This window comes from Mirounga angustirostris, unplaced genomic scaffold, assembly GCF_029215605.1.
Source record: "Mirounga angustirostris isolate CCGP_5_RB_7025 unplaced genomic scaffold, mMirAng1.0.hap1 SCAF_5, whole genome shotgun sequence".
Taxonomy (NCBI): domain Eukaryota; kingdom Metazoa; phylum Chordata; class Mammalia; order Carnivora; family Phocidae; genus Mirounga; species Mirounga angustirostris.
In genome coordinates this window covers 76789704-76814499 of record NW_026991713.1, presented here as the reverse complement: position 1 = coordinate 76814499, position 24796 = coordinate 76789704, and the positions used below count along the sequence as shown (strand labels likewise).

Here is a 24796-nt window from a genome sequence, read left to right as displayed (position 1 = left end):
ACCCATACAATGGCATATTACTGAAAAAAGAATGGAGTATGAATACAGGCTATAACATGGATGAATCTTGAGCACATTATGCTAAGTGAAAGGAGCCAGTCATAAAAGACCACATATTATTTGAGTCCATTGATCTGACATGTCCAGAATCGGTAACTCAACAGAGGCAAAAAGTAGATCAATGGTTATCTAGGAGTGGGGGTACTGAGGTAAAATGGGGAGTAAATGCTAATGGATATAAGAGTTCTCTTCGGGGAGATGAAAATGTTCTAAAATTGACTGTGATGATGGTTGCACAATTCTTTAAGTATAGAGAAAACTACTGGATTGTATACTTTAAGTAGGTGAATTGTACAGTAGGTCTATTAAACTGTTACTTAGATATATATAAATAGAATAAATACATATATATAAATGTATACATATATCAATATACTCGAATTAAATATGAAAAACTAGGGTTATATAGTTCATGAAATAATAAAAAGGAATGAGATTGGTAAATTAAACACAGATTTGTTCAATTTATTGCCCACAAGGCAATAAAACTGTAACATTTGAAGGCTTATTTCCTACTACAGAGAATAAGAAATGTTCACACCTATCCTGTTCTATATGTTAAGTTCTAAGTTGACACAGTTGTAAAATACAGTAGCGCAGATGTAAATAAGTCAAAGTCGTATTCTTCTAGGTTTGTTAGACAATGCCCTACATTAGACTAAATGTCACACAGTCATCTGTTGTCTTATTCCCATGTCTTTGATAATTTTTCTTTTTTTTTTTCTTTTTTTTTTTTTCTTTATTTGAGAGAGAGAGAATGAGAGAGAGCACATGAGAGGGGTTATGGTCAGAGGGAGAAGCAGACTCCCTGCCGAACAGGGAGCCCGACGTGGGACTCGATCCCGGGACTCCAGGATCATGACCCGAGCCGAAGGCAGTCGCCCAACCAACTGAGCCACCCAGGCGCCCTGATAATTTTTCTTAACGAAGGATTCTTATAAGCAAGCCACAATGATTTTGCATCCCAGTGTTGGTAAATAGAAAATGACAGGGTATTTCTTCCTAGCTAACCACATGGAAACAGATAATCTACAGGTGAAGGAATCTCAGAACTAAAGCCACAAGGAATCATCTGAATGAAACAAAGGAAAACCTTTTCTCTTAAAACTGTTAGGATTTTTTTTTTTACTACATGTTAATAACTGTAATAACTATAGCAATATTTTATATTAATAACTATAATAACTATTGCAATATAGTAATAACTACAGCAATTATTAAAGAAAGAGAAAGCTAGTCTGAAAATTCTCATCTGAAAATAGAGTAAGTTATTATATCGACTTTAGAGATTTTTTTTTTTTTTAAAGATTTTATTTATTTATTTGAGAGAGAGAGAATGAGAGACAGAGAGCACGAGAGGGAAGAGGGTCAGAGGGAGAAACAGACCCCCTGCTGAGCAGGGAGCCCGATGCGGGACTCGATCCTGGGACTCCAGGATCATGACCTGAGCCGAAGGCAGTCGCTTAACCAACTGAGCCACCCAGGCGCCCTATTATATCGACTTTAAAAAAAGATGTAATACTTGCAAGATAGAAGCAAAGATGCTATAAAAGTTGTTCGGAGTTTAGAAACCCAATAAAAGAGGTGGAGCATCAGTGAGGCAGACTGACACAGCTGGATGACAAACCTGTGATTAGTAGTGACGGGCTCCCGGAGCCAGCCAAATCATAGCTAAATTGCATTGCTGATGAGAAGGAAAGAAAACCAACACAACTAGGAGACAGACCAAGGTAATCCAATTTGAGAATCATCAGTCTACCAGAGGTCAAATAATTATGCAAGCAGAGTAGAAACCTTACTTCAGAAAGGAATTAAAGACAATTTTCTGGATGCTCAAAGAGTCAATTATAATGCAGCTATCTTACAGGAATGTGAAAAGCCATTTACAGCAACTGTCATTGAAATGTCCCTGGGTATCTACATATTTTAAGCACGAAACACAGAAATAGAAAGATATGGTTTTGGGGGATGGGGGGAGGAGCAGGGAGGAGCAGGGAGCCCACCGCGAGGCTCGATCTCAGGACCTTGAGGTCACGACCTGAGCCAGAAATAAGAGTTGGGCGGTTAACTGACTGCGCCACCCAGGAGCCCCAGGGAAAGCTATGTTTTTTTAAAAGAAAAAAAGGGAAGAATATAAAGGTGTTAGGATGTTGTGTTCTATCACTTTATACTGATTAAATTACCTGAGAATAGTCACTTAGATGGATTCACAGACAGAAAGTCCTAGATGAAATGTGTTTCAGACCCCTCTGAAAAAGGGTATATATGCCTTGGAAGTGAAAGGCAGAACCTGGCGAATGACTGGTCCAAGGTACTAATTTTGCCAGAGGTTACACCAAAGAATTTTTTGTGCCACCAGTAGAGATAAAAATGCAACTGAACACCCCTGGCAGATAGGAGGGCAGTGAGGACCACGGGGAAGGCACTTGTTTACTGATGACAGAGATATGAATGAAATCACTAGTTGGTGAGTTCAGAACAGTCTGTTCTGGAGGTGAATGTAGCTATTTAAGGAGCTACAGAACCTGAAACAATTTATCAATGAGCTAAAAATATCCAGACAAGGATCCTGGAAATTTCGAAAGCCAGTGAGAGCTACCCAAAAAGGACAAGTAGGTTGCAACATTAACAAAAAGCTGGGTTAGAGATGTCATGATTAATCCAACAACATTTTGAAAAATATAAGATACAAACAATTTATAAGTGTCTAGCGTACCTCGAAAAGATAAGTCAACACTAGAGGCTGGATATCATATGATTTCTGAAGGCACAGTCAAGATTCTTTAATAGAAATATATGTCAGAAGTAATGCAAACAATTGTGCCATGATATTTTTGTAGAAATGGGTTAATCAAATTTGAAGTTATCTTTTTTGAAAGGGAAATTGCCTTTAAAAAAAAAAGGAAGAAAAGACTAGGAACAATAAAGAAAAACATACAAGGCAAAGAAAATAGAAATGTAGCAGTTAAAACATAAAATAAATGAGTCAAATAAAGCAAAGATCACTGCCTGGCATAGAAACAAAAATCCAACAATGTGTTGTCCTTAAGAGATACAAAATAAAAATGGGCAGTAGAACAAGGTTTAATTTAAGATTTATTATGTCTGCAAACACAAAAAAGTGAAGGATACTATTATGAAAATGATATTAAATGCTAAAAAGTATATGTAAAACTATAAAAACTTAAGAACAGTGCATCTGAATATTTAAACATAATAGGAACAATACATCCTTTTTTTAAAAAACAGTTGTATTTATTTGAGAGACAGAGACAGAGCATGAGCGGGGGGCGGGGGGGGAGGGTAGGAGGCAGAGAGAGAGGGAGAAGCAGACTCCCCACTGAGCAGGGAGCCCGAAGCAGGGCTCAATCCCAGGACACTGAGATCATGACCTGAGCCAAAGGTAGACACTTAACCAACTGAGCCACCCAGGCGCCCTGCAACAATATAGCCTGAAGAAAAGTTATTAAAATGGTCAAATATAACTATATCTGAAAGCCTGAGCAGGACATCACAGCAGATGGAACAGATAAGGAACTAAAAACCATCTCAATGAACCAGATCCATTGATCGACATCACTACTTGATCCAATATCTCTAAATCTCTAAGGACAAATAGTATGATATAATGAGCTGTATCTTAGCAAAAATTATTGTTCATTTCTGTTTTCCACTTTCAACATCTTCACTGATTTTACAAATAGTGTTAATGCTCAGTCAACCTCTATACACTTCTCCGTGCATTGTTCTATAACACTTGCCACTCAGTAGGTATTTATTATTGATAATAAGTGCTCAGTAAAATACCTGTTGGGTAAGCAAATGCCAATATGAGAATAGCAATAAGCCTGGCAAAACAGTACCACCAGTTGAGAAGAATTCCAAATGTACGAATAGTAGTTTCTTTTTTCCGATACCCTGGACAGAATACAACCCTCCTTTCCTTAAAATGCAAAGGCAAACTATCATTTAAGAATTTTAAAACAATCTAATAAATACCACGTTAGGCTAAAAAAGAAAAATTACATTTACTGACCTCGTAAGAATGTAAGGCGAAAATGAAGCTGGATTATCCTGCTCTGAAAAAAGGGGCATAGATCCTCCCATGATCCACAGACGGAAGTACAAAACAACAATCACCTTCAAAGAAAAGAAAATTTGGTAAGAAAATCATTGCTTGTTGGGCATAAGCCCCACCTTTCTGGAGGACACTTGCAGATGCTTTAAAAATGTCTTGTTTTGTTTCATTGTGAGCATTTCTATGAAATCCTAACATTCAAGATGAGGCAAGATGGAAAACAGCTGGGTAGGGAGACGAGCATAAACAATGAAGGTGTTGAGGGAAAGACAAGCAAATTCTTAAATACAGCTATCAGTATCAAGCATTTACCAGCTGTTATCCACTGTGCTAAGGACTTTTCCATCTCACCTGCGGCCTCACAGCAAGCCCCCCCCCCCCCACTGCCCGAGGTAGATGAGAAAGCTGAGGCTTAGAGGTAATTTACCCAGAACCCCACAGCTAATAAACTGCAAGATCCAGGAGGTGAGCCCATGTAACTGTCCAACCACATTCTTAACCATTCCATTTACACAGCCCCATGAAAGTTAATTTAAAGTACAATAAATAATACTGCTGTGTTCTGAATAAACACACTTGAAGTGTTCCCACCCTTGAATGCCCTGAAGCAGAACATTCATGAAGGGTTATTTCAACAAATCCCAGGAACAGCTTTTGTGTCACCCACTGGACTTCTATCACTAAATGGTGCTATCCTGTTGCTAAGGTGAATAAGAAAACCAGAAACAGAGACATTTCTGTGGGGATGAGTTTTGTTTATAAGGGTGCTCACCCACACAGGCCTTCCAGGTGATTCTCATTTCAATAGGACCAATTACATTGTTTTTATTAGTCAGAGGGAAACCTTTGCTTAAATAAAAAGCTAAAGGATTAATTTTGGAGATAGTTAAGACTGGATTTTTTCTCCATAAATATCACAGACTTCCTTTATAAGTATCTTTTATATAAATAACCTCAAATCCAAAAACTGAAAATAAATGTATGGTGTTAGCCAATGGCTTATCAACAGTAAACAATGCCTAGGCAGCAACTGAAAATCATCTTAACGCTCACACAACATCCTGCTCAAACTGAATTTAAATTCTTAAAGACATTATAATGGAAAATATCAACTATGAAAGTAATAGGAAAAGTATCCCGAAAGAATATAAATTCCCTAAAATACCATGTAGAGGAAAAAGGCTGTGATAAGAAAAAAGAATAGGAAGATAAATAGTCGAAAGGGCTTTGAGAATAAATTTTTAAAAAAACAGAAGGATTAATAATTGACAACTTTCATCACAGCAATGATGTTAAATTACTTGCATTCCCATACAATTCTAAGAAAATAAATCACTTCTGAAACCAGTGATGAATCATCCTAATTCTATGCAAAGATACTGGGGAATACTTTAGAGAAATATTTTGTCCCTTTTGTTGAGATTGTCCAGTCAAGGCTCTCCACCCTCATTCAGTTTTTGCATACTCTTCTTCCATAAACATGTTTTAGGGTCAAGAAAAAAAAATCACGTTAATTGGTGACATTACAATTCAAACACTCTTTATAAGTTTCCTCTCCAAATTTACGGGGAACAGCAACAGCATAAGAGACCGGTCTCCTAATCTGGAATTCCTGAACCCAACAATGTAAGAAAGTGATTAATGTGCCAGTCACCAAAGATGGCGACCAAGAATGCCGGCTCCCTTTGCATGTGCATTCTCCTCTTCCCATCAAGAAGGAGGCCAACTGCCCCTCCTCTTAAGACTGAGCTGGTCTTGTGACTTGCAATGACCAACAGAAAGTGGTAGCAGGTACACTGTGTCAGTTCTGGGCCTACCCCTTGAGAGGTCCTGCAACTTCTGGTTCATGCTTTTAGAACCCAGTGGCCATGTTTTAAGGAAGTCCTGGCTACCCTGCTAGAGTGGCCACAGGGAGAGACCCTAGGGAATGAGATGCCACAGACAGACAAATGAGCCCAGCTGACAGCTACAGGAAGCTGCTTGTGTAACCCCAGTCAAAAATCAGGAGGAGCATTAGAACCGCCTAGCTCGATGCTGCCCAACTCAAGCATTCAGGGCAAATATATGTGGTGGTTGTTTTAAGCCACCACATTTGGGGGTGGTTTGCTGTGCAGCAACACATAACTGATATAGCTAGGTTTGTGCTGCTGAGACACCTCAGGATCAGCACCTTGAAAGGTACTCATAAAATATTATAGTTGAGGGCGCCTGGGTGGCTCAGTTGGTTGGGCGACTGCCTTCGGCTCGGGTCGTGATCCTGGAGTCCCGGGATCGAGTCCTGCATCGGGCTCCCTGCTCGGCGGGGGGCCTGCTTCTCCCTCTGACCCTCCCCCCTCTCATGTGCTCTCTCTCTCTCATTCTCTCTGTCTCAAATAGATAGAATCTTTAAAAAAAAAAAAAATTATAAAATATTATAGTTGACACTGTCTGTGCCACAGAGTTCATACTCCTAGAAGGCTTTCATACATACCTTCCAAAGCTTTGTTAACATTCACGGCATGTAAACTCTTTGATCCTAAGATTGTGTTGTTAGAATCTACTGCTGATTCTATTGAATAATCTGGATCATGTCTCTGAGCCAAGTAAAAGTAAAATATTCCTTCAGATATTTCAGAAGCATATATATACTTACATAACTTATGACCAAAGTGGCCCTTTTTAAGAATGGCCTCATGGTAAGCAGGAAATTTCTACTGTTCCTTGCTGTCAGATACCTGAAATAGGAGAGAGAGAAAAAAATCTTAAATAAGTGTTAGAGTCCACCACACATAATGTTCTCCATTTACTGTGAATAGCTGTAGCTCGAAAAAAGGCTAGAAAGGATCAGAGCTAAGAGCATGGCTCCTGGAGCCAGACCACCTGGGTTTTAGTCCCCCAGCTGCTTCCTGTCTGGAAGGCCAGGGGCAAGTTTCTTAACTTCTTTGCCCATCTATTTTTCTCACTTACAAAAAAAAAGGGGGGATAATAGTAGGACCTACTCCACAGAAACACTGTGAGAAAAAAATGAAATAATATATGGAGTAGGATCTAGCACTCTTAGCTATGAATATTACTACCCCATCTACACCAAATAACCCAGGCCTTCTGGCAACTGTATGGTTACACTGGTCAAAGAGATGATCAGAAGCAAAGTAAGAGTTTACCTACTGTATTTAATTTGAGAGGTACTATGTCTTCAATCTACAAAATATCTCAAATATCTTTTTTAAAAAGATTTCTTTCTTTATTTTAGAGAGGAGGGGGGCAGAGGGAGAGAATCCCAAACAGACTCCCAGTTGAGCACAGAGCTCAAAATGGGGCGCGATCCCATGACCCTGAGATGATGATCTGAACTGAAATCAAGATTCAGACACTTAACCCACTGAGCCACCCAGGTGCCCTATCTCACAAATATCTTACCCCTGAAAAAATAAAGGATCCAAGTCACCCAAGGTTAAGAAATTTACCCAAGCTAACAAAGTTAGTAAGCATCATTGGTGGGATCAGAGCTCACCAATATGCAGTGGGCAATTTTCTCACCTGCCTATGGCCTCAGGAACCAAACTAGGTTACAAGAATGTCAACTTCTAGAGGGGCAGGAACTTATGTGGATGCTGTGTCTGCCACAGCTCACTCACTTGTACAAACTAGGAGCCCCATATTTCTGCATATGAGGCACATGGCTTTAATAAAGACAATGGGGGTGCCTGGTGGCTTAGTTGGTTAAGCATCTGCCTTTGGCTCAGGTCATGATCCGGGAGTCCCGGGGTTCCTTGGGCCCCCTGCTCAGTAGGGAGTCTGCTTCTCCCTCTGCCCCTCACCCCACTCATGCTCTCTCTCACTCTCTCTCTCAAATAAATATGTAAATAATTTTTTAAAAATAAAGACAATGAAAGAGAAGCAAGAGAAAGCTATTAACAACTCCACGCAAAAACCTAAAGCACGTCATTTTCACCTACATGCAAACTTCTGTGTTTTAAACTACAAAGTGAAGGAAACAAATCAAATTGAATCATGTAATGCAGCAAGCATTTGCCATCTCATCCTTATTTTCCCTACCCTTTTCCATTTTCTTCTTTTACTCTATTCAATTTAATTTCTCCTCAAAGGATTTCTTCAGGAATCTCTTAAAATTTGCACTTGAATGAGGTCCCTTTACACAATGGGAGTATTTTACTGGAGAGAGATCCCTGTGTAAGGCCTCAGTGGGTTCATACCACAAAGAAGCGTCCATCTTGATGACTGCTTTTAAAATATATATGGTTGCTCTGTTTTGCAACAATTAAATGTGTCCAAATGGCACTGTAAGGAGGCAACAATGTCACTCAGAGGCAGGTTTCTCTTCTTGCCTCCCTTTTCCTCTTCCTGGTTCATAAACAGCTGTGGATCTGACCTTTCAGAGTTTCTTTTTTTTTTTTTTTAAAGATTTTATTTATTTATTTGACAGAGACAGAGACAGTGAGAGCAGGAACACAAGCAGGGGGAGTGGGAGAGGGAGAAGCAGGCTTCCCGCCGAGCAGGGAGCCTGATGCAGGGCTCGATCCCAGGACCCTGGGATCATGACCTGAGCCGAAGGCAGACGCTTAATGACTGAGCCACCCAGGCGCCCCTACCTTTCAGAGTTTCTAATGAGTGGAGAAAATGAGGTGAGCTCAAAAACACAGGAGTCTGCTTTTAGCAAAATCTGGACTGGATCCATCCCCAAGCACTGCTCTTAAAGCATTCCTTAGCTCTCAAGCTTGACAAGGAGGAAGGCCAGGGATACTGTCAGCTCTCACAACGCAGGTGCATCACTAATGTCCCAAAAGAGGCATCACTTCCTGAATCAGTACACAAGATTTTATGTATATATCTGTGTATATCTCTGAAGCAAAATGCTTAGCTCTGACCTTCAGTGTGAACTGGATCTATGATTCCCAAAAGGTTAAAGCACTGCTAAGTGGCTTCCCTCGGCTCTGCCTCCTCTATTACTATCATTTTCAGGATGACTCAACAAAGATCAACTCTGGATATTTCTGCTATTCCTTTCCAGGAAGCAAGATAAGTGGTAGCGGGAAGGGGATAGCAGTGTGGGAAGGAAAAGTGTTGGGGAGGCCTGAAATTGCAATAGGTCGGAATGAAAAAGCGCTTCTTGAGTTGGTCTGCTTTTGGAAGCTTCACTTCTCAGGTTCCCTCCATTGCTGGTTTATTTCAACACAGTGGAAAACATCAGAAGTGGTGTCCTCTCTATAGAACAACAAACCAAGGGTTTAGGATTTTGTTCAATGTTAAACTTAGGTAAATTCCTAAAGTCTGCATTATGTTTCACTGAAAGCTTACTATGAGGGTTATTTCAGGGAGTGATATTTACAAAGTATCCCTTTGTTTAGAAATTCTTCCTCCACAACAAATTCCATTTCCTCAAGAAGTTAAGCTCCTTCAGACGCCAAATAATTTGTTCTTAAAATGTAGCATCCCAAAGCCATGAAAGCCTAAAATGATACAGAGAGCAGTGGTTGAAAAATGACCTCTTTCAAGATTTCTATTTCTAGTTGTTGACCAATATTAAAAGAGAAAATAAGTCAAAATTATATGGCCCCTGTTTTGGTAAACACTAGGTTAGAGGCTGAGATTCCTAAGCTCACACAGGAAGCACTGCAAGGCTGAATTGTCTGTATCCCTTCCTCCTCCCCAACTCATATTAAAATTAGTGGAATATGTATAGTCTGTAAGGTAGAACTGAACAACAAAAACATTCTTATTATTAACAAACAGAATAAAAATACCAAATAATTAATATGTGCCAGACACAAATCTAAGTAATTAAATTGTAGTTATTAACCACTTATAACAATTCCATGTGGAAAAATAGAATTCCTTTTTTACAAAGGAAGAGACCAAAAAACTAGAATATTTAGCTATTCTCTCTCAGCTATTCATTTCAATCACAAGCTAAAGTATCTATAAGTGCCTTTTAGCTTTTAATTTTTTTAAATTTATTTATTTGACAGAGAGAGAGAGAGACAGCACAAAGAGGGGGTGCGGGAGGAGAAGGTTCCCCTCCAAGCAGAGAGCTCGAATGTGGGGCTCGATCCCAGGACCCCGGGATCATGACCTGAGCCGAAGGCAGACACTTAACTGACTGAGCCACCCAGGCGCCCCTATATGTGCCTTTTAAACAAGGCATTATGCAAATGCCATCACTGGTAATTTTCAATTTCAGGCAAAGTCTCCACTGTTTTCCCTGTGAAGCCAGAGAACATTCCAACAACCAAACCAAAGCACTGAGGAACCCACTAGAATAGGAGCCAAGGGTTCTATTCCTGTGCTTCCACATCATTGGTTTTATGGCTTGTAACAAGTCTATAAGAGTTCTGTTTTCTTCTTTTATCAATGGAGTTGGACTCAATGGTTTCAGGTCTAAAATGTTGTGATTCTTGGATGTTCTCACCAACGGATGACATCATAAATGACAAGTGAAGAAAAACAGAGAGAAACCGGAAAATTTTAAAAAGAAATGTTAAGGGATTAGGAGGAAGCAAATGTTAGTTGATCAATATCCCCCACACACTTGAGTGGACCCTTCATAATTTGCAGTTGCACATTAAAAAAATATTTTAACATTAGTTTGGGGTGTTGGCATTGTCAAACTCTGCATTTTTAACAATTTCTGATTTTAGTCAAACAACAGATCAAGATTATCCAAATTAGATTCCCTAACCTGTGCTCCTCCACACCCAATACTCTCTGTTTTTCTGACATCAAATTTTCTATTAACATCCACCTTCTCAGTTGATTGTGTTCAAATATTCAGAGCTGCATGTGACTTCCTGAAGTTCACCTCCACAGCTTCTCAGTCATCAAATCCCATATAAGGTCTGGCTGAGACAAGGACAACCAGCTACTCTGAATCACCCACCGTAATCTTGAGTGTTAAATAAATGCTCATTATTTTAAGCCACTGACTTTGTTGACACAGAATTATTGTGTCAGTGGATAACTGATATATATAACACAATGATCAATAAATACTACCTGCCCTAATAAAATTTTTAAAATATTTTTCTGCCTCCACTCAACCCTCACCCTCCCCCCGCCCTTTTTTTTCCTGTGTGTTCCTTATCCTCCAGTGCTAGACCGGGGTGCAAAATAAGAATGCTCAGTTTGGGAGGTAGACAGCAAGCTGGAGGAGGAAAACCACTCAGATGGTACTATCTTAACCTTAAATTCTGCTGGTTTAAATGAAGATGTTATATTATACTTTCCAGCCCTTCTCAGGATCTGTAAAAACCTGTTAATTTTTGCCTTAACACTAGCTCTGTGGCAAACATCTCAGATACAAAGAGTTGCTATTGTTTAACATTATACCAATAAATTATAAAAAGCTTGAAGGGGCACAGAATACATGACTCTAAAATCTACCACTTTGGCATGTGGATTATTTTAAGCTAAAGGCAATCAAGATCCAGCAGAGTCAAGAAAAACTTTGATCTCTCCCTTCACTACCTAAAAGAATTTAGAAGAGGGGGCCTGCCTCAGAGAGAAAGCTATACCAGAAATAACTTTTATCTGAATGACTGACTTATCTGTAGGACAGAGCCAATCTGTAATTACCGAACATCTGTTCTTCCTGTTGTCCTGCGAATTACCCTCCCCTGCTTGGAAGCCCCAGACCCCTACCCCATTCCTTAGCTCAGGAAGGCAGAGAAGCCTGACTTGCCTTTGGGTCTCATATTTTTATGCGGCTCCTGTACGTATGAAATTAAATTTGTTTTCTCCTGTTAATTTATCCTATGCCAATTTAATAATCAGACCAGCCAAAGAAGCTGAAAGGGTAGAAGGAAAATTTTACCATTCCTATGAGCTATATACAAAACTCCTTCTAGAACACCAGTCATACTAATTTAATTTCTCCTGTTCTTTCAAGGTAATAAAGGGGATTAATAAAGAGTCACATACCATGACCAAAAATTTTTTTAAAAATTAAAATCAGAGCTTTTTAGAATAGGAATTTAAGAATCTGCTTCTGTTTGAAACGCACAAAAAAAAGGTAGCTTTTTTTTTCAGTTGACCAAAGTAACCAAGACACAGCTCACATTAGAAAAGATTATAAGCTTAACAAAAACAACAAAAAGAAATTTAAGTGTCTTTGGGTTCTTCTTTAATGCATTCTCCTTGAACTCATAAAGTGCCTCATCTAAATCTTAATAACAAAAGGCATTCTGAAGAGGAGTGAGACAACCTTTGATGTCTCCTTTGATATTCAAATGAAGAGTCTGAAGGAAAGGAGCTAACAATTCTAAGACAATGATGCATTTCTCAGTTTTATCTATTCAAAAAACCCCAATTGACCTTCAATACCCCATTCTGGGGCTATGGTAAATTTTTCTTCCAGAAACTTCAAACTTAGCTCAGTGTGTTATTTACAAAGAAATATGTGGAAATAAGGACAGAGAAGGCATAGAGGAATATAATTTCAGTTACTGTAACCATTCTGAAAATCAAAGTTAGAATTGGAAGGGATCAGAATAGTTCAGGCAGTTTTACACATGAGAAAAAAAAAAAAAAAAAAGAAAGTCCAGAAATGTTAACTGATTTGCAGAAGATCGGGGTCCTTCGAGATCAAAGGTCAATGAGTTCAGGCTTTATTCATTAAGTCTGTGGTCTAATTTATATTCCTTCTAAAATGAATTTAGTCAGAGGCCCCAATTTTTATTCCTTTTACAGCAAAAAATTCAGTTCTGGTGATATCATCCTTGTCTGTCATTAACAGTCCCAGAAAAGTTTTCTGATTCATTGATAATAGGGAATACTTAATGCATTTCATGTGCATCATTAGCTGTGCTTTGCACTTTACTTTTTTTATTTCATTCAATTCCACACCAACCCTGGGAGCCATGCTTTTCCCCATCTTGTGATTGAGGCTGAAAGAAGAATTTACTCGGATCTTGCAGCTGGCAAGTGGCAGAGGTGAGATATAAATCCAAATCTAAAGCATTCACTATTCTCTGTAACATTTAAGTAAAACAGAGCTGGTTTATTTAGCACACTTTCAACATGGATTATTTATTACATGCATTTCTGCATGTGTAGAAACACAGTGATTTCTACTGAATTAAATGATAAAAGTTCATCTTCAGGATCTTCCTCCATTTGCATGAGTCCACAATAAAACCTTTAGTATAGGATTTTCCTACAACTGAATGAACTGAGGCAGGGCACAATTCTTGAAGGGTCTTTTATGAAGTATCCTTTTAAAGGTTAAGGTGTGTAGTGGCTGCTGCAGGTTGAAATGCAAGCTCCACGTACTGTGGGCTGATCCAGAAATTCTACGTGAGAATAGATGGCCAAAAGGAGAGTGTGTGCATGGCAGAGAGGGTGTCACTGTACTGTGAACCCATCAGCCAGCCAGCCCCACAGAGAGAAGAGGCAAGCAGGAACAGAGAGTGAGACAGATAAGGATGCCCCAAGAGTGACAAGGAAGCTGACACCTGAGGAAGATGAGAAGTGAATTAGGTAAGGAGAGAAGGAATAAGACACATGTACAGAGGCCTAGGATTGAGATCAGGCAAGCAAGATGAAGAAAATAAAAGTTCATTCTAGCTGCGGGATCTAATACTGGCAGAGTGGTGACAGGGAAGCTGGAGAGGGAGGCAGGGACCTCAGTGACCCTCATGTCCCACTGTGGAGTTTGGACTTTATTCGGACAGCAAGGAACAGTCAGTGAAGGGTTTCAGGCAGTGATGACCCAGTGTGATTTCCAGTAGAAAGTGGCACTAAATGATGTTGTTACTGCGACTACTGTGAGGTCCATAACAAAGAGCAAAGGGCCCAGCAGCCCCAATGGGGAAATGGTAGGCAGCAGTGATTCTGGAAGTTTCTGAGATATCAGATTCAGAAATAGATGAGTTTCTAGTCCAAGTAGGTAGAGAGACTTTATGGTAGGGATAAGTGACAAAGGCATGTGTTGTTACATTTATTTAGCAGTCTGATTTCTTAATGCATTACTATTTTGTGTTAATTGGTCATTAATTTGGTATCATTCAAAACTTTCTACTAACCAGAATATTAAATTGCCAAAATAGAAGCCATTACAAGAATATACATATGGGGGAACCTGGTTGGCTCAGTCGTTAAGCGTCTGCCTTTGGCTCAGGTCCCGATCCAAGGGTCCTGGGATCAAGTCCTACATCTGGCTCCCTGCTTGGCGGGAAGCCTACTTCTCCCTCTCCCACTCCCCCTGCTTGTATTCCCTCTCTTGCTGTGTCTCTCCCTGTCAAATAAATAAATAAAATCTTAAAAAAAAAAAAAAAAAGAATATACATATTATGCCTTTGTATGACCTTTTCTATGTCAAAGGGCTTTTCGGTCCAGTCTAATATTTAATCCTTGAAAGATCCATATGCCCTTGGCAGAAGAGAGAGCACCATCCCCATATTACAGATCTAGACCTAGTGAGCAGTGCCTCCTAAACCAGAACTCAGACGTTTTATAGCTGATTCCATGTCTTTTGGTTGCATGATGTGATCTCCTCTCCAACCACACTGTCAAACAGCATTTGCTGCTGGTTTCCCATTATTTCTACCAGTCCAAACTTCTTGCACACCAGAGATTCTAAGGAACTCATGCAAATGAAATCATTGCTACTTGCAAAACACATCTGCGTGGGTACACAAGTAAACCTTTGCACTAAGAAGATTAAAAACAGCCAGTGATACCTTAATCATATTTTCTGAACCTCTTATTGGAATATATGGACTGATAAATTCAAATACAATTCAGCTAGTGAAAAAGAGTATTTGGTATTGGGACTGTCCAGGTAAACTGCGGAAACACACATTCTGTTAACAATGACAACAATAAAACAGCTGACATTGAGTAAATGCCTACGGTGCCCCAGGCAGTTCCTACATATAGATCCTTAGCACCTTCCTACAAGATGTGCACTATTAAAATCTTCATTTTACAAATGGGGAAACCAAAGTATTAAGGGTCAAAAAACCTGCCCCAAGGCCCAATAGGTAGTAGGCAAGGGGAGTCAGAAGGTTAATCTAGCTTATACTCTTGATCACCAATGGTCTGCTACCTCTCTGTCATTGCCAACTAAATCTGTCTTCAACTTCCCTTTGCCTGAATTTCAAACACTACACTCAAGTACAAACACGTCATTAACATGTGTTTAAAAGAATGATGATTCCATGAAAAAATGCTCAATATCACTTGGCAATCAGGGAAATACAAATCAAAACCACAACGAGATACCACCTCACACCAGTCAGAATGGCTAAAATTAACAAGTCAGGAGACGACAATGTTGGCAGGGATGAGGAGAAAGAGGAACCCTCCTACATTGTTTGTGGGAATGCCAAGCTGGTGCAGCCACTCTGGCAAACAGTATGGAGGTTCCTCAAAATGTTGAAATAGAGCTACCCTACAACCCAGCAATTGCACTACTGGGTACTTACCCCAAAGATACAAATGTAGTGATCCAAAGGGGTATGTGCACCCCGATGTTTACAGCAGCAATGTCCACAATAGCCAAACTATGGAAAGAGCCTAGATGTCCATCAACAGATGAATGGATAAAGAAGATGTGGTAGATATATACAATGGAATATTATGCAGCCATCAAAAGGAATGAAATCTTGCCATTTGCAACGATGTGGATGGAACTAGAAGGTATTATGCTAAGTGAAATAAGTCAATCAGAAAAAGACAAGTATCATATGATCTCACTGATATGAGGAATTTGAAGAACAAGACAGGATCATAGGGGAAGGGAGGGGAAAATGAAACAAGATGAAACCAGAGAGGGAGACAAACCATAAGAGACTCTTAAACTCAGGAAACTGAGGTTTGCTGGAGGGGAGGTGGTGGGGGGATGGGGTAACTGTGTGATGGACATTAAGGAGGGCACAGGATGGGACGCCTGGGTTAAGCGTCTGCCTTCGGCTCAGGTCATGATCCTAGGGTCCTGGGATCGAGTCCCGCATCGGGCTCCCTGCTCTGCGGGGAGCCTGCTTCTCCCTCTGCCTCTGCCTCTCTCTCTATCTCTCATGAATAAATAAAATCTTTAAAAAAAAAAAGGAGGGCACAGGATGTAATGAGCACTGGGTGTTATATGCAACTGATGAATCACTGAACTCTACCTCTGAAACTAATAATACCCTATATATTAATTGAATTTAAATTAAAAAATCAAACTATAAAAAAATAAATAAAAGGATGATGATTCAGGATACCATATATACCTGATCAATTTAGGAAATTAACAGGAAGGCTGCTACAACTTCGTCGCTATGAAAAATGACAAGCTGTTCCAACAGCAATATTCAATTGTTAAAATACTGGGCACTGAGTTAAGTCCTATAAACAATATAAGAAAGAAATAAAAGCATACATTTAACACTTAAATGACAGCTAACATTTACTGAGTGCTCGCCATGGGCCAGAACCTCTCCTAAGCACATATATTAGCTCTTTAAACACACACAACAACAACAAAAGTAAGAACAAAGCTGATAGTGAACAGAACCAGGAACTGGGCCTGTGCATTCAGGCGCCCGAGCCTGTCGTCCCAAAGCTGCACCACACGGCCTTTTTGTGCTTGCTGCACTTGCCCCAAGCAGGGGTGCACATGATGAAGGACGAAAAGAGTTCGGAGAAGGAAGAAGTCAGCGTGAGCTGGAAAAGGAGAAGAAGCTGCGGGGAAACACGGGAGACTTGACCTGGGCCCGGAGGGTCAGAGAAGATGGAAGAGCAGGACGGGCGAGAGGGGCCAGGAGAGGTGCCCAGGCAGCCACGGAGGGCTGCTCAGGACAACGAGGGCTCCCTGCAAACACAGCGCAGGCAGCGCCTCGTCTGTACGTGGGGCACTCCTCAGCGTGGCAGAGTCAAGGGTGTGTGAAATCTGAATAAGGAAATGTGAAACTGAACTCTGAAACCATGACAGCATGAACAGCGGTAGAATATCCCTCAATATAATGGATGTGGTTTCCGTCTCCCTTTTGCTCAGCCACAAACAGGCAAGGGGTCTCCCAGGCAGCTAGCTCCCTCTCCCCTCAGCCTTCCCCAGTCCTCACCTGACATCAACCTTGTCACTAGGCGCTTTGGGTACCTGCAGCAGGACTGTGTCTCCCCAGGGTCCCATCTCTGACCTCCTCCCTAGGTGTTTCAAACCTTACAGTCAACACCTAGGACAGAGCCTGGGCCAGCATGCCAGTGGGGTGCGCTGCAGCTCAGCACCCTCTCTTGGTCTCTCCTCCACTTGTGGCATCCACGTAAAACGCAGGCCAGGCTGGCCCAGCTGGGACTCTATCCCACTTTTATGCTTGTAAGGGGGGGGGAAACTTAGTTGAGGGTCTGTGCTATAGCTGCAGACAGCTTAGAATTGAAACACTCAGAGAAGGAAGTCTTGCTTAAACCTTTACGAAGCCACTTTCTCCAATCCAGCTTTCCATATACAGGGCCGTTGTGCACATGCCCAGAAGCAGCTTGTAAGTACAGACAGCAAGCCCAGAAGCTCTGCAGTACACACGGGTCCGTGCACAGAGTTCACGCAGGGGCCAAGGAGGACATTTGGCTGCCTGGGCTTCCTGGAGACCATGGCTCCTCCTGAAACAGATCACTTCCCTGCAGCAAGGCCATGCTGTGGTCAAGATAGTTGACCTAAGAAAACACAGCATCATTCACAGAGAGGTGAGCAATGCCGATACGGGAGAAGAGAAACCTTTCCTTGGTCCAGACAAACTCATCCAGAGACCAGCCCATTTCTCTGGCCCCAACCCCTAACCCCCCTTCTAGTGGAGGTCAGAGGGCTGACCGTCAGAGCTTCAAGGGCTGGAAAGGGTGGGGGGGGACTGGTCATTCCAGCACAATCTTGGCAAACACCTTTAAAGTTCGTATTTCCTACAAGAGTCTAACTTTAGGGGGATTCAAGTTTTATTTTACTTGGAACTCTTTTTGACACTGAGGGCAAATATGCTATATATTTTTTTAAAGATTTTATTTATTCATTTGAGAGAGAGAGACAGAGCACAAGCAGGGGAGAGGCAGAGGGAGAAGGAGAAGCAGACTCCCCACGCTGATCTGGGAGCCCGACATGGGACTCGATCCCAGGACCTGGAGATCATGACCTGAGCCGAAGGCACACGCTTAACCACCTGAGCCACCCAGGTGCCCCTATGCTATATTTTTTTTAAAAGGTGAACTTTTTAAGGTTCAACTCAAGGCAATTTGGTTTTATTTTTAGATTCCAGTGTTCACACATGTTGAAAGCTCCTAAGGAGAAAGCCATAACTACGATTTCAGAGTAGAAATAAGAACCATGGTGGCTCTTAGCACAGAATATATATAACATAGAAACAATCATTATTCAGATAATTGTCATGGTTTTTAATGTTTGTGTAAAACGTCTACCAGTACTGTAGAAGTTAGGAATACATAATAATTAAGTCTATATAATTTTTTTTTTTCAAATGCATGCTTCTTTTGGTTATACCATTTTTAAAACTTTCTCCTAATTTACTTCTAGACCGGACTCTCATTTTAAGGCATAACGTAAAAAGCTGAAGTAGGAAAGTTGCCAAAGGAACTAGAAATTCCAGTCCCAGTCATATTTTTCATATGTATACTCGTATCTAATTATATTTATTTATATTTTTCAAAGATAAACATTCAGAAAATAATGTTACAGCATCAGTTTTTTAAGTTGTAATCATCTCTGTATATGATGCTTTGGTTGTCAGAGGGACCGTCCTCTGAAGTTCTCTCATACTAAACTCTCAAAAGACGGTGCCCATGACACAGGGGCAGCCCAGGTGTGGTGAGACAACCACAGGAGTGACACAGGACCCCGGCTCATTCAGTTACCCACCGGGAGACTCGCCAACCCTTATAACCTCCCTGGGGTCTCTTGTGCCTCAGCCGCAAAGCAGTCATCCTGATTTCTACCTTACAAGTTCGTTGAAAGGATTTCAATGAGATGAGGTACGTAAGTGGCTCAACACAGTGCCCAGAACATAAAGGCACCCAAAGTAGCTATTATTGGAGTAGTGGCGACAACTTAAATGAAAATTCTAAAACCCTATGGCCTGTCTTTCTTGGCCACATGCAAACAAACAAAACAAAACAAAAAACAAAACCGTGAATTCAGCTAGGAGGATTAAGTAAAAGGACTCCTCTCCCTCAAGATCTATCAGCTCCCTCCTTCCCGAAAGGAGAACGGAAAGAGAATTAAATATTTTCCTAGAAGACGAAGCTGGAATTTAGCTTTCAACATTCTTCTCTATCCCAGGACCTGGAGACCATGGCTCCTCCTGAAATAGATCACTTCCCTGGTTTCCTTTCACTCAGCTTGGATACCAAAGCCAGATACCTAAATGTGTCGGGCAGGTTGCGCCTGCACAAGGTAGTGGGCTGAGGAGGCAGATGGGGGGTGCCCCGGAAGGGCTGAAATCCAGCCCACATGCCCTTCAACAACCCATGAGCCCTGGCGCCTGCTGCATCCGCCTCGAGGAAGGGCAGCCTTTTTTGAATTCTCCCTTGAGAATTCAAAAGGTGCCCTTGACTCAAATATCATGCACTTGACACTCCACACACTCCCAGCTTTTTCTACTTCATATAAATATCCCTACTGGCCAGCAACAGCCTGCACATTATGATCTAATACCCATTCAGCAGCTTCATTGTCCTAATGACTTTCACAGCAACTTGCTAAATATAGTGTTTCCATTTTCTCTGCAGCCAATTTTTATTTGCTCACTGACACACTACCACAGTGTTGCTATATTTCCAGTCACCAAACTAAGTGTTAAGTAACTTAATGTTAACTGACTAACAATATTTGCTTCTGTATTAACTCAGCTGAGTTTCCCTTGCCAACTCACCATGGTGTTTGATACAGTAGGAATTTAATTCATTATACCAAATTTTAAAAATTCTTAATCATACAAGTCTTAACACTACCTTTATCAACCCCACCAATATCAGAGCCCAATGTGGGACTGTCAGTTTCCTATCCTAAACTGAACTCAAGCCCAATTAAAAGTCCTCTGAAATCTTCCAGGCTGAAGTTTCCACATCCTAGAGGTTTTATACACAAGATTGGATTGTCAGCAAGGGTGACCAACCAGTCCAGCCTGCCTACACCTAAGGATCTTGCTGAGATGTGGGACTTTCAGTGCTAAAATCTAAAAAGTTTTGGGGAAACCAGAATGAGCTGGTCATCCTCTAGCAGGTTGGTGGGATACAGCAGAATAAATCACTATCAACCAAACCTTACATAAGTTTTGCAAAAATTCAAAGAAAGTAAGTGGTATCTTTTTCTTGCCCTGGACAGACACACCTGCAGGCAGACGCACACCACCACATACATCCTATGATCCATGACGTGCTATTCCTTAGGAATAAGAGTTTAATCAAAAACAAGTGTTTCTCTGGTGGAAGATATTTACAAATTGGTTGAGCTTGTTAGTTCTGAAAACCTGAGAACTAGAATTTTCTCACCCACACTTTCCAACTGTCAGACAAATCTTCTCCACTTGGATAAGCCAATGTAAGGTATTCTTCATAGTGGCATTTTATTTAAGTAACAAAAGGAAAAGAGGGCAGGGAGAAACAAGGGTTTAATAACTAAGACTGTACAGAGTTCACTATGCAAACAATGGAACTGTAATAACTTTATTTATGAGACTATACAGCTGCCTGGTTGATTACAGTAGAGGTTAATATTTTAAAGGCTAAATTCAAATCAAGCTTACACCAGTAATTAAAAGGAATCTGACTGTCTTGATTATAAAATACAGTGGTAATAGACGGACCACAGTGGTACCTAAAATGATCAATCTTAGCTATAAACAAACAGAACCAAACATTCAAACAAAACTGAAGTTCCAAAATCTCACGACCTGTAATTTTGATACATTTATCTGTTTATACTCTGCCACATGTAAATGGCACGTACTCATTTTTCTTTTTATATACCAGTGATACTTAATTGAAAAGTTTATGAAAGTTCTTCTATCTTCCATGCCACTCTTTTTTTTTTTTAATTGTCTTTTCCTGGTATGCAAGGTTTAACGACTACAAGATTATTTAAAATCATTCCCACTCTCTTTAAACACTAAGTTCCAATTTCCTGGGCCCTATTACTAAAAACACCATAGTAAATAAAGCTAAAAGCAGATTTTTCCACTGTTCAGTGATCTCCTACTCAAGTAGAAGAACCACATTATGAATATTAAGTGAATACTTTAGACCGACAAAAACAACAGGAGGAAAACAAACTCCAGAAGAAGCTATTTTGGCACATCCCTTGCCCAGGTAGGAAACCTGATCCCTGCCATGGTCAGTCAGTGAGCAGTTTCTAGGGGTCTCATCTGTACTGTACCTTCAAATCAACGACAGGCCAACTCCAGGAGTAACAGACCAGGCACAGCTTCTCTTCAGGATGTTGAGGACATGGCAACCAGTGAAATGCTATTAGGCAGGTGATTAAGAATCAGGCTTGATCGCCATTTCTCTAACAAGCACTTTATGAGAGAAACCAAGAGGAGGTGGGTACCCCCAGGTGGCCAACTGAAGCATATCCCATACATGCTGGATGGATGCCTTAAGCGAGACCTCACCACTGTGGACAGCTGGGGAATCATTAACTCCTGACAGAGCTAGCTGGTACGCTACAGTGTGCAAAAAAGAAAAACATCTTGTCCTTGTATAATATGATTTGGTTAAGGACCAAAATAAGACAATTCACATGAGGCCCTTCTGGTTCTTCTGTGGAAATAGAGGTACATACCCATCTGCTGAAAATCATTTACCCTTCTAAACCCTTAGGATTTTTCAGGTCTACATTCAAGAAAACAACATAAGTATATTAACTGGCATCTAATTTTGCTACGTTCTTCTTTCTTAGCTAGTTCAGTCTAATGGATTTTAGGATCAAGGTTACTGCAAATAAAAGTAAAATCAAATTTGCAGCATGAATAATCCTTTTCCTACATGGCTGTTTTGCACACTATGGTGTTGTTTTTGTTTCTTTGTATTTACCAGATCTGCACAGCTCCAATGAGCCTGTTCACTGATAGACAATTATCCTGCAGTTATTTCTAAACATAAAATGTGCCATAAAATATGCAGGACCATAAGCAATCCAAACAAGGTATGTGAATTAATCCATATTGAATGAGCTATTTTTACACAACCACATGATTTAATTCCTTCATTTGCCAAAGACAACTACTTCTATCATTATACTATTCTACAAATTTAATAAACTAATATTTCTGCAATAATCAGAAACTTGTCTACTAAACAACCTCCTCTTCCGGTTATACACACAAAAATCAGGGACAAACAAAAATTGCTTCTGAGCAACCAAAACTATGGTTTCCAACTCACAGCTGTCCAGTTTTCCTCCCTAAAGCAAAATCAAACCAGGCAGATGTGTACTACAGACGCACACACTATAACAGCGACTGGCTTGCTGTTCCCCTAATCCTGTTTCTTCTTTTTCCTGAGCACACAACTTCTCTGCTTCACTTGTGGTTAAAAATGACTTCATGACTGAGTTCAAGCCAAAGGAAGGTGAGCGGAAGTAACAGGCACCATTTCCAAGTCTGGCCCATATAATCTTCCTGCATTTGAGCACTGAAGCATTTTCCTCTTCCTGCTTGATGAAGGCAAGCACAGCAATCTAAAGTTACTGCTGGAAGACACAGAGCCACAAGGTGGAGGGAGCCTGGGTCCCTGAATCACAGTATGGAGGTAAGCTGCCCACCTGTCAAGAACATTTAGTTCAGACGCAATGTGAATAAGAAACAAACTTCAGGGTGCCTGGTGGCTCAATCGTTAAGCGTCTGCCTTCGGCTCAGGTCATGATCCCAGGGTCCTGGGATCGAGCCCCACGTCGGGCTCCCTGCTCGGCGGGAGGCCTGCTTCTCCCTCTCCCACTCCCCCTGCTTGTGTTCCTGCTCTCACTATGTCTCTCTCTGTCAAATAAATAAATAAAATCTTAAAAAAAAAAAAAAAGAAACAAACTTCTATCACATGTGAGCCATGCTCATGGCTGGTGTTATCTTACCTACGACAGATGCCAACAGCAACAAGAAGTGGCATCTAAAAGCAAGGAGGGATCTAAATATTCAGCTGTGAAAATAAGTCTGAGATACTCTAAAGAATCAATGTAAGGAACATTAATGTCTCCTTATTTACAGATGGTAAAGTTTGGAAAACTATAATAGGATACAATGTTGGCTCCACGAGGCAGACAAAACCATGGATTTCTCATGGGAGTGAAAATTTGTCTAACACCATGTTATTTTTTTTCTGAAAAGCAACTTGGCATCACACAACAAAACCTAAAACATTTCACCAACCTTTGGTAGTCACACTCAAAGCAGAAATGCACGGGAAGAATTACGTTCACATTAGTGAAAAACTGCAAACAACCTAACTACTTAAATATAGGGGAAGAGTTAAATAAATTTTAGTACCATACAGTGGAATAACACCATTTAATCATTTTAGATTATGTTTGAAAGAACATTTACAGGGGCACCTAGGGGCTCAGTTGGTTAAGTGTCTACCTTCGGCTCAGGTCATGATCCCGGGGTCTTGGGATCGAGCTCTGGGTTTGGGGGTCCGTGCTCAGAGAGGAGTCTGCTTCTCCCTCTCCCTCTGTACCCCACCCCCTACTCCATGCTCTCTCTTGCAATCTCTCTCTCAAATGAATAAAATTTTTTTTAAAAAAGAGTATTTACAGATATGTGTAAACACTCATATACTGTTAAATAAAAATAAAAGATGATCAAGCAGCATATACAATATGAATCCAGTTGTTAAAAACATATGGATGTACAACAAAAGATTGGTGAGCCATGTACCTGTTACTGACTGCATGTTTATATTCCCCTCACTAAATTCCTATGTTGGAGTTCTAGTCCCTAGCGTGATGGTATCTGGAGATGAAGCCTTTGGAAGGTGACTCGGACATGAGATGGAGCCCTCATGATGGGATTAGTGCCCTTAGAAGAAGGAAGGAGATTCTTCTCTCTCTGCTTTCTGTCATGTGAGGATACAATGAGAAGGGGGCAGTCTGCAAATCAGGAGGACAGCACTCACCAAGAACTAAATCTGCCAGCACCTTGATCTTGAACTTTCCAGCCCCAGAACTGTGAGAAAGAAATGTTTGTTGCTTAAGCCACCTAGTCTAGGGTAATTGGTTATAGCAGCCAAGCAGACTAAGGCAGTCCTAAACCCTAGCCGAAGTTACCCTTGGCTACTGATATTAGTCTTTTAATTTCTTCTTCAAAATTTTCTGTAGTTTGGAATTTTTCAGCAGTTAACATGAAATACTTTCATAATCAGAAAAAAGTTCCATCAATTCTATTATTTAAATAACATTTTTTAAAAAGAAAGTTAAAAATAAGAAAAGACAGCATCTTTAAAAAGCAGGTATGAGAACTAGAAGCCAAAGAGCAGTCAAAAATGAAATAATTTCAGCTACCTTGGTAATTCCTAAGGAGCTATTATCATATAATAGATGCTCAATAATCAACGTTCATAATGATGACCTTCATATACTGCTATGGAGTGATCTCTAATTTAAAAGAAAGCAGAAAAGTGTATATTATGTGCTAACATTTATCTAAGATGGGAGGACAGGGAGTCTATTTTAAATTAAAGCTAAACCAGAGTGCC

General features: G+C 40.5%; 1 protein-coding gene across 4 annotated transcripts in view; it reads right to left on the bottom strand.

The window, feature by feature from the left end:
- TMTC1 (transmembrane O-mannosyltransferase targeting cadherins 1) overlaps positions 1–24796 on the bottom strand; it is a 267202-nt gene that overhangs the window by 136013 nt on the left and 106393 nt on the right. For all 4 annotated transcript variants that reach the window (XM_064591454.1, XM_064591452.1, XM_064591453.1 and 1 more), the window contains 2 exons: positions 6771–6852; positions 4097–4200 (listed from right to left, as the gene is read on the bottom strand). In XM_064591454.1, coding sequence (XP_064447524.1) covers positions 4097–4200; positions 6771–6852 — 186 coding nt within the window. The remainder of the gene's footprint in view (positions 1–4096; positions 4201–6770; positions 6853–24796) is intronic.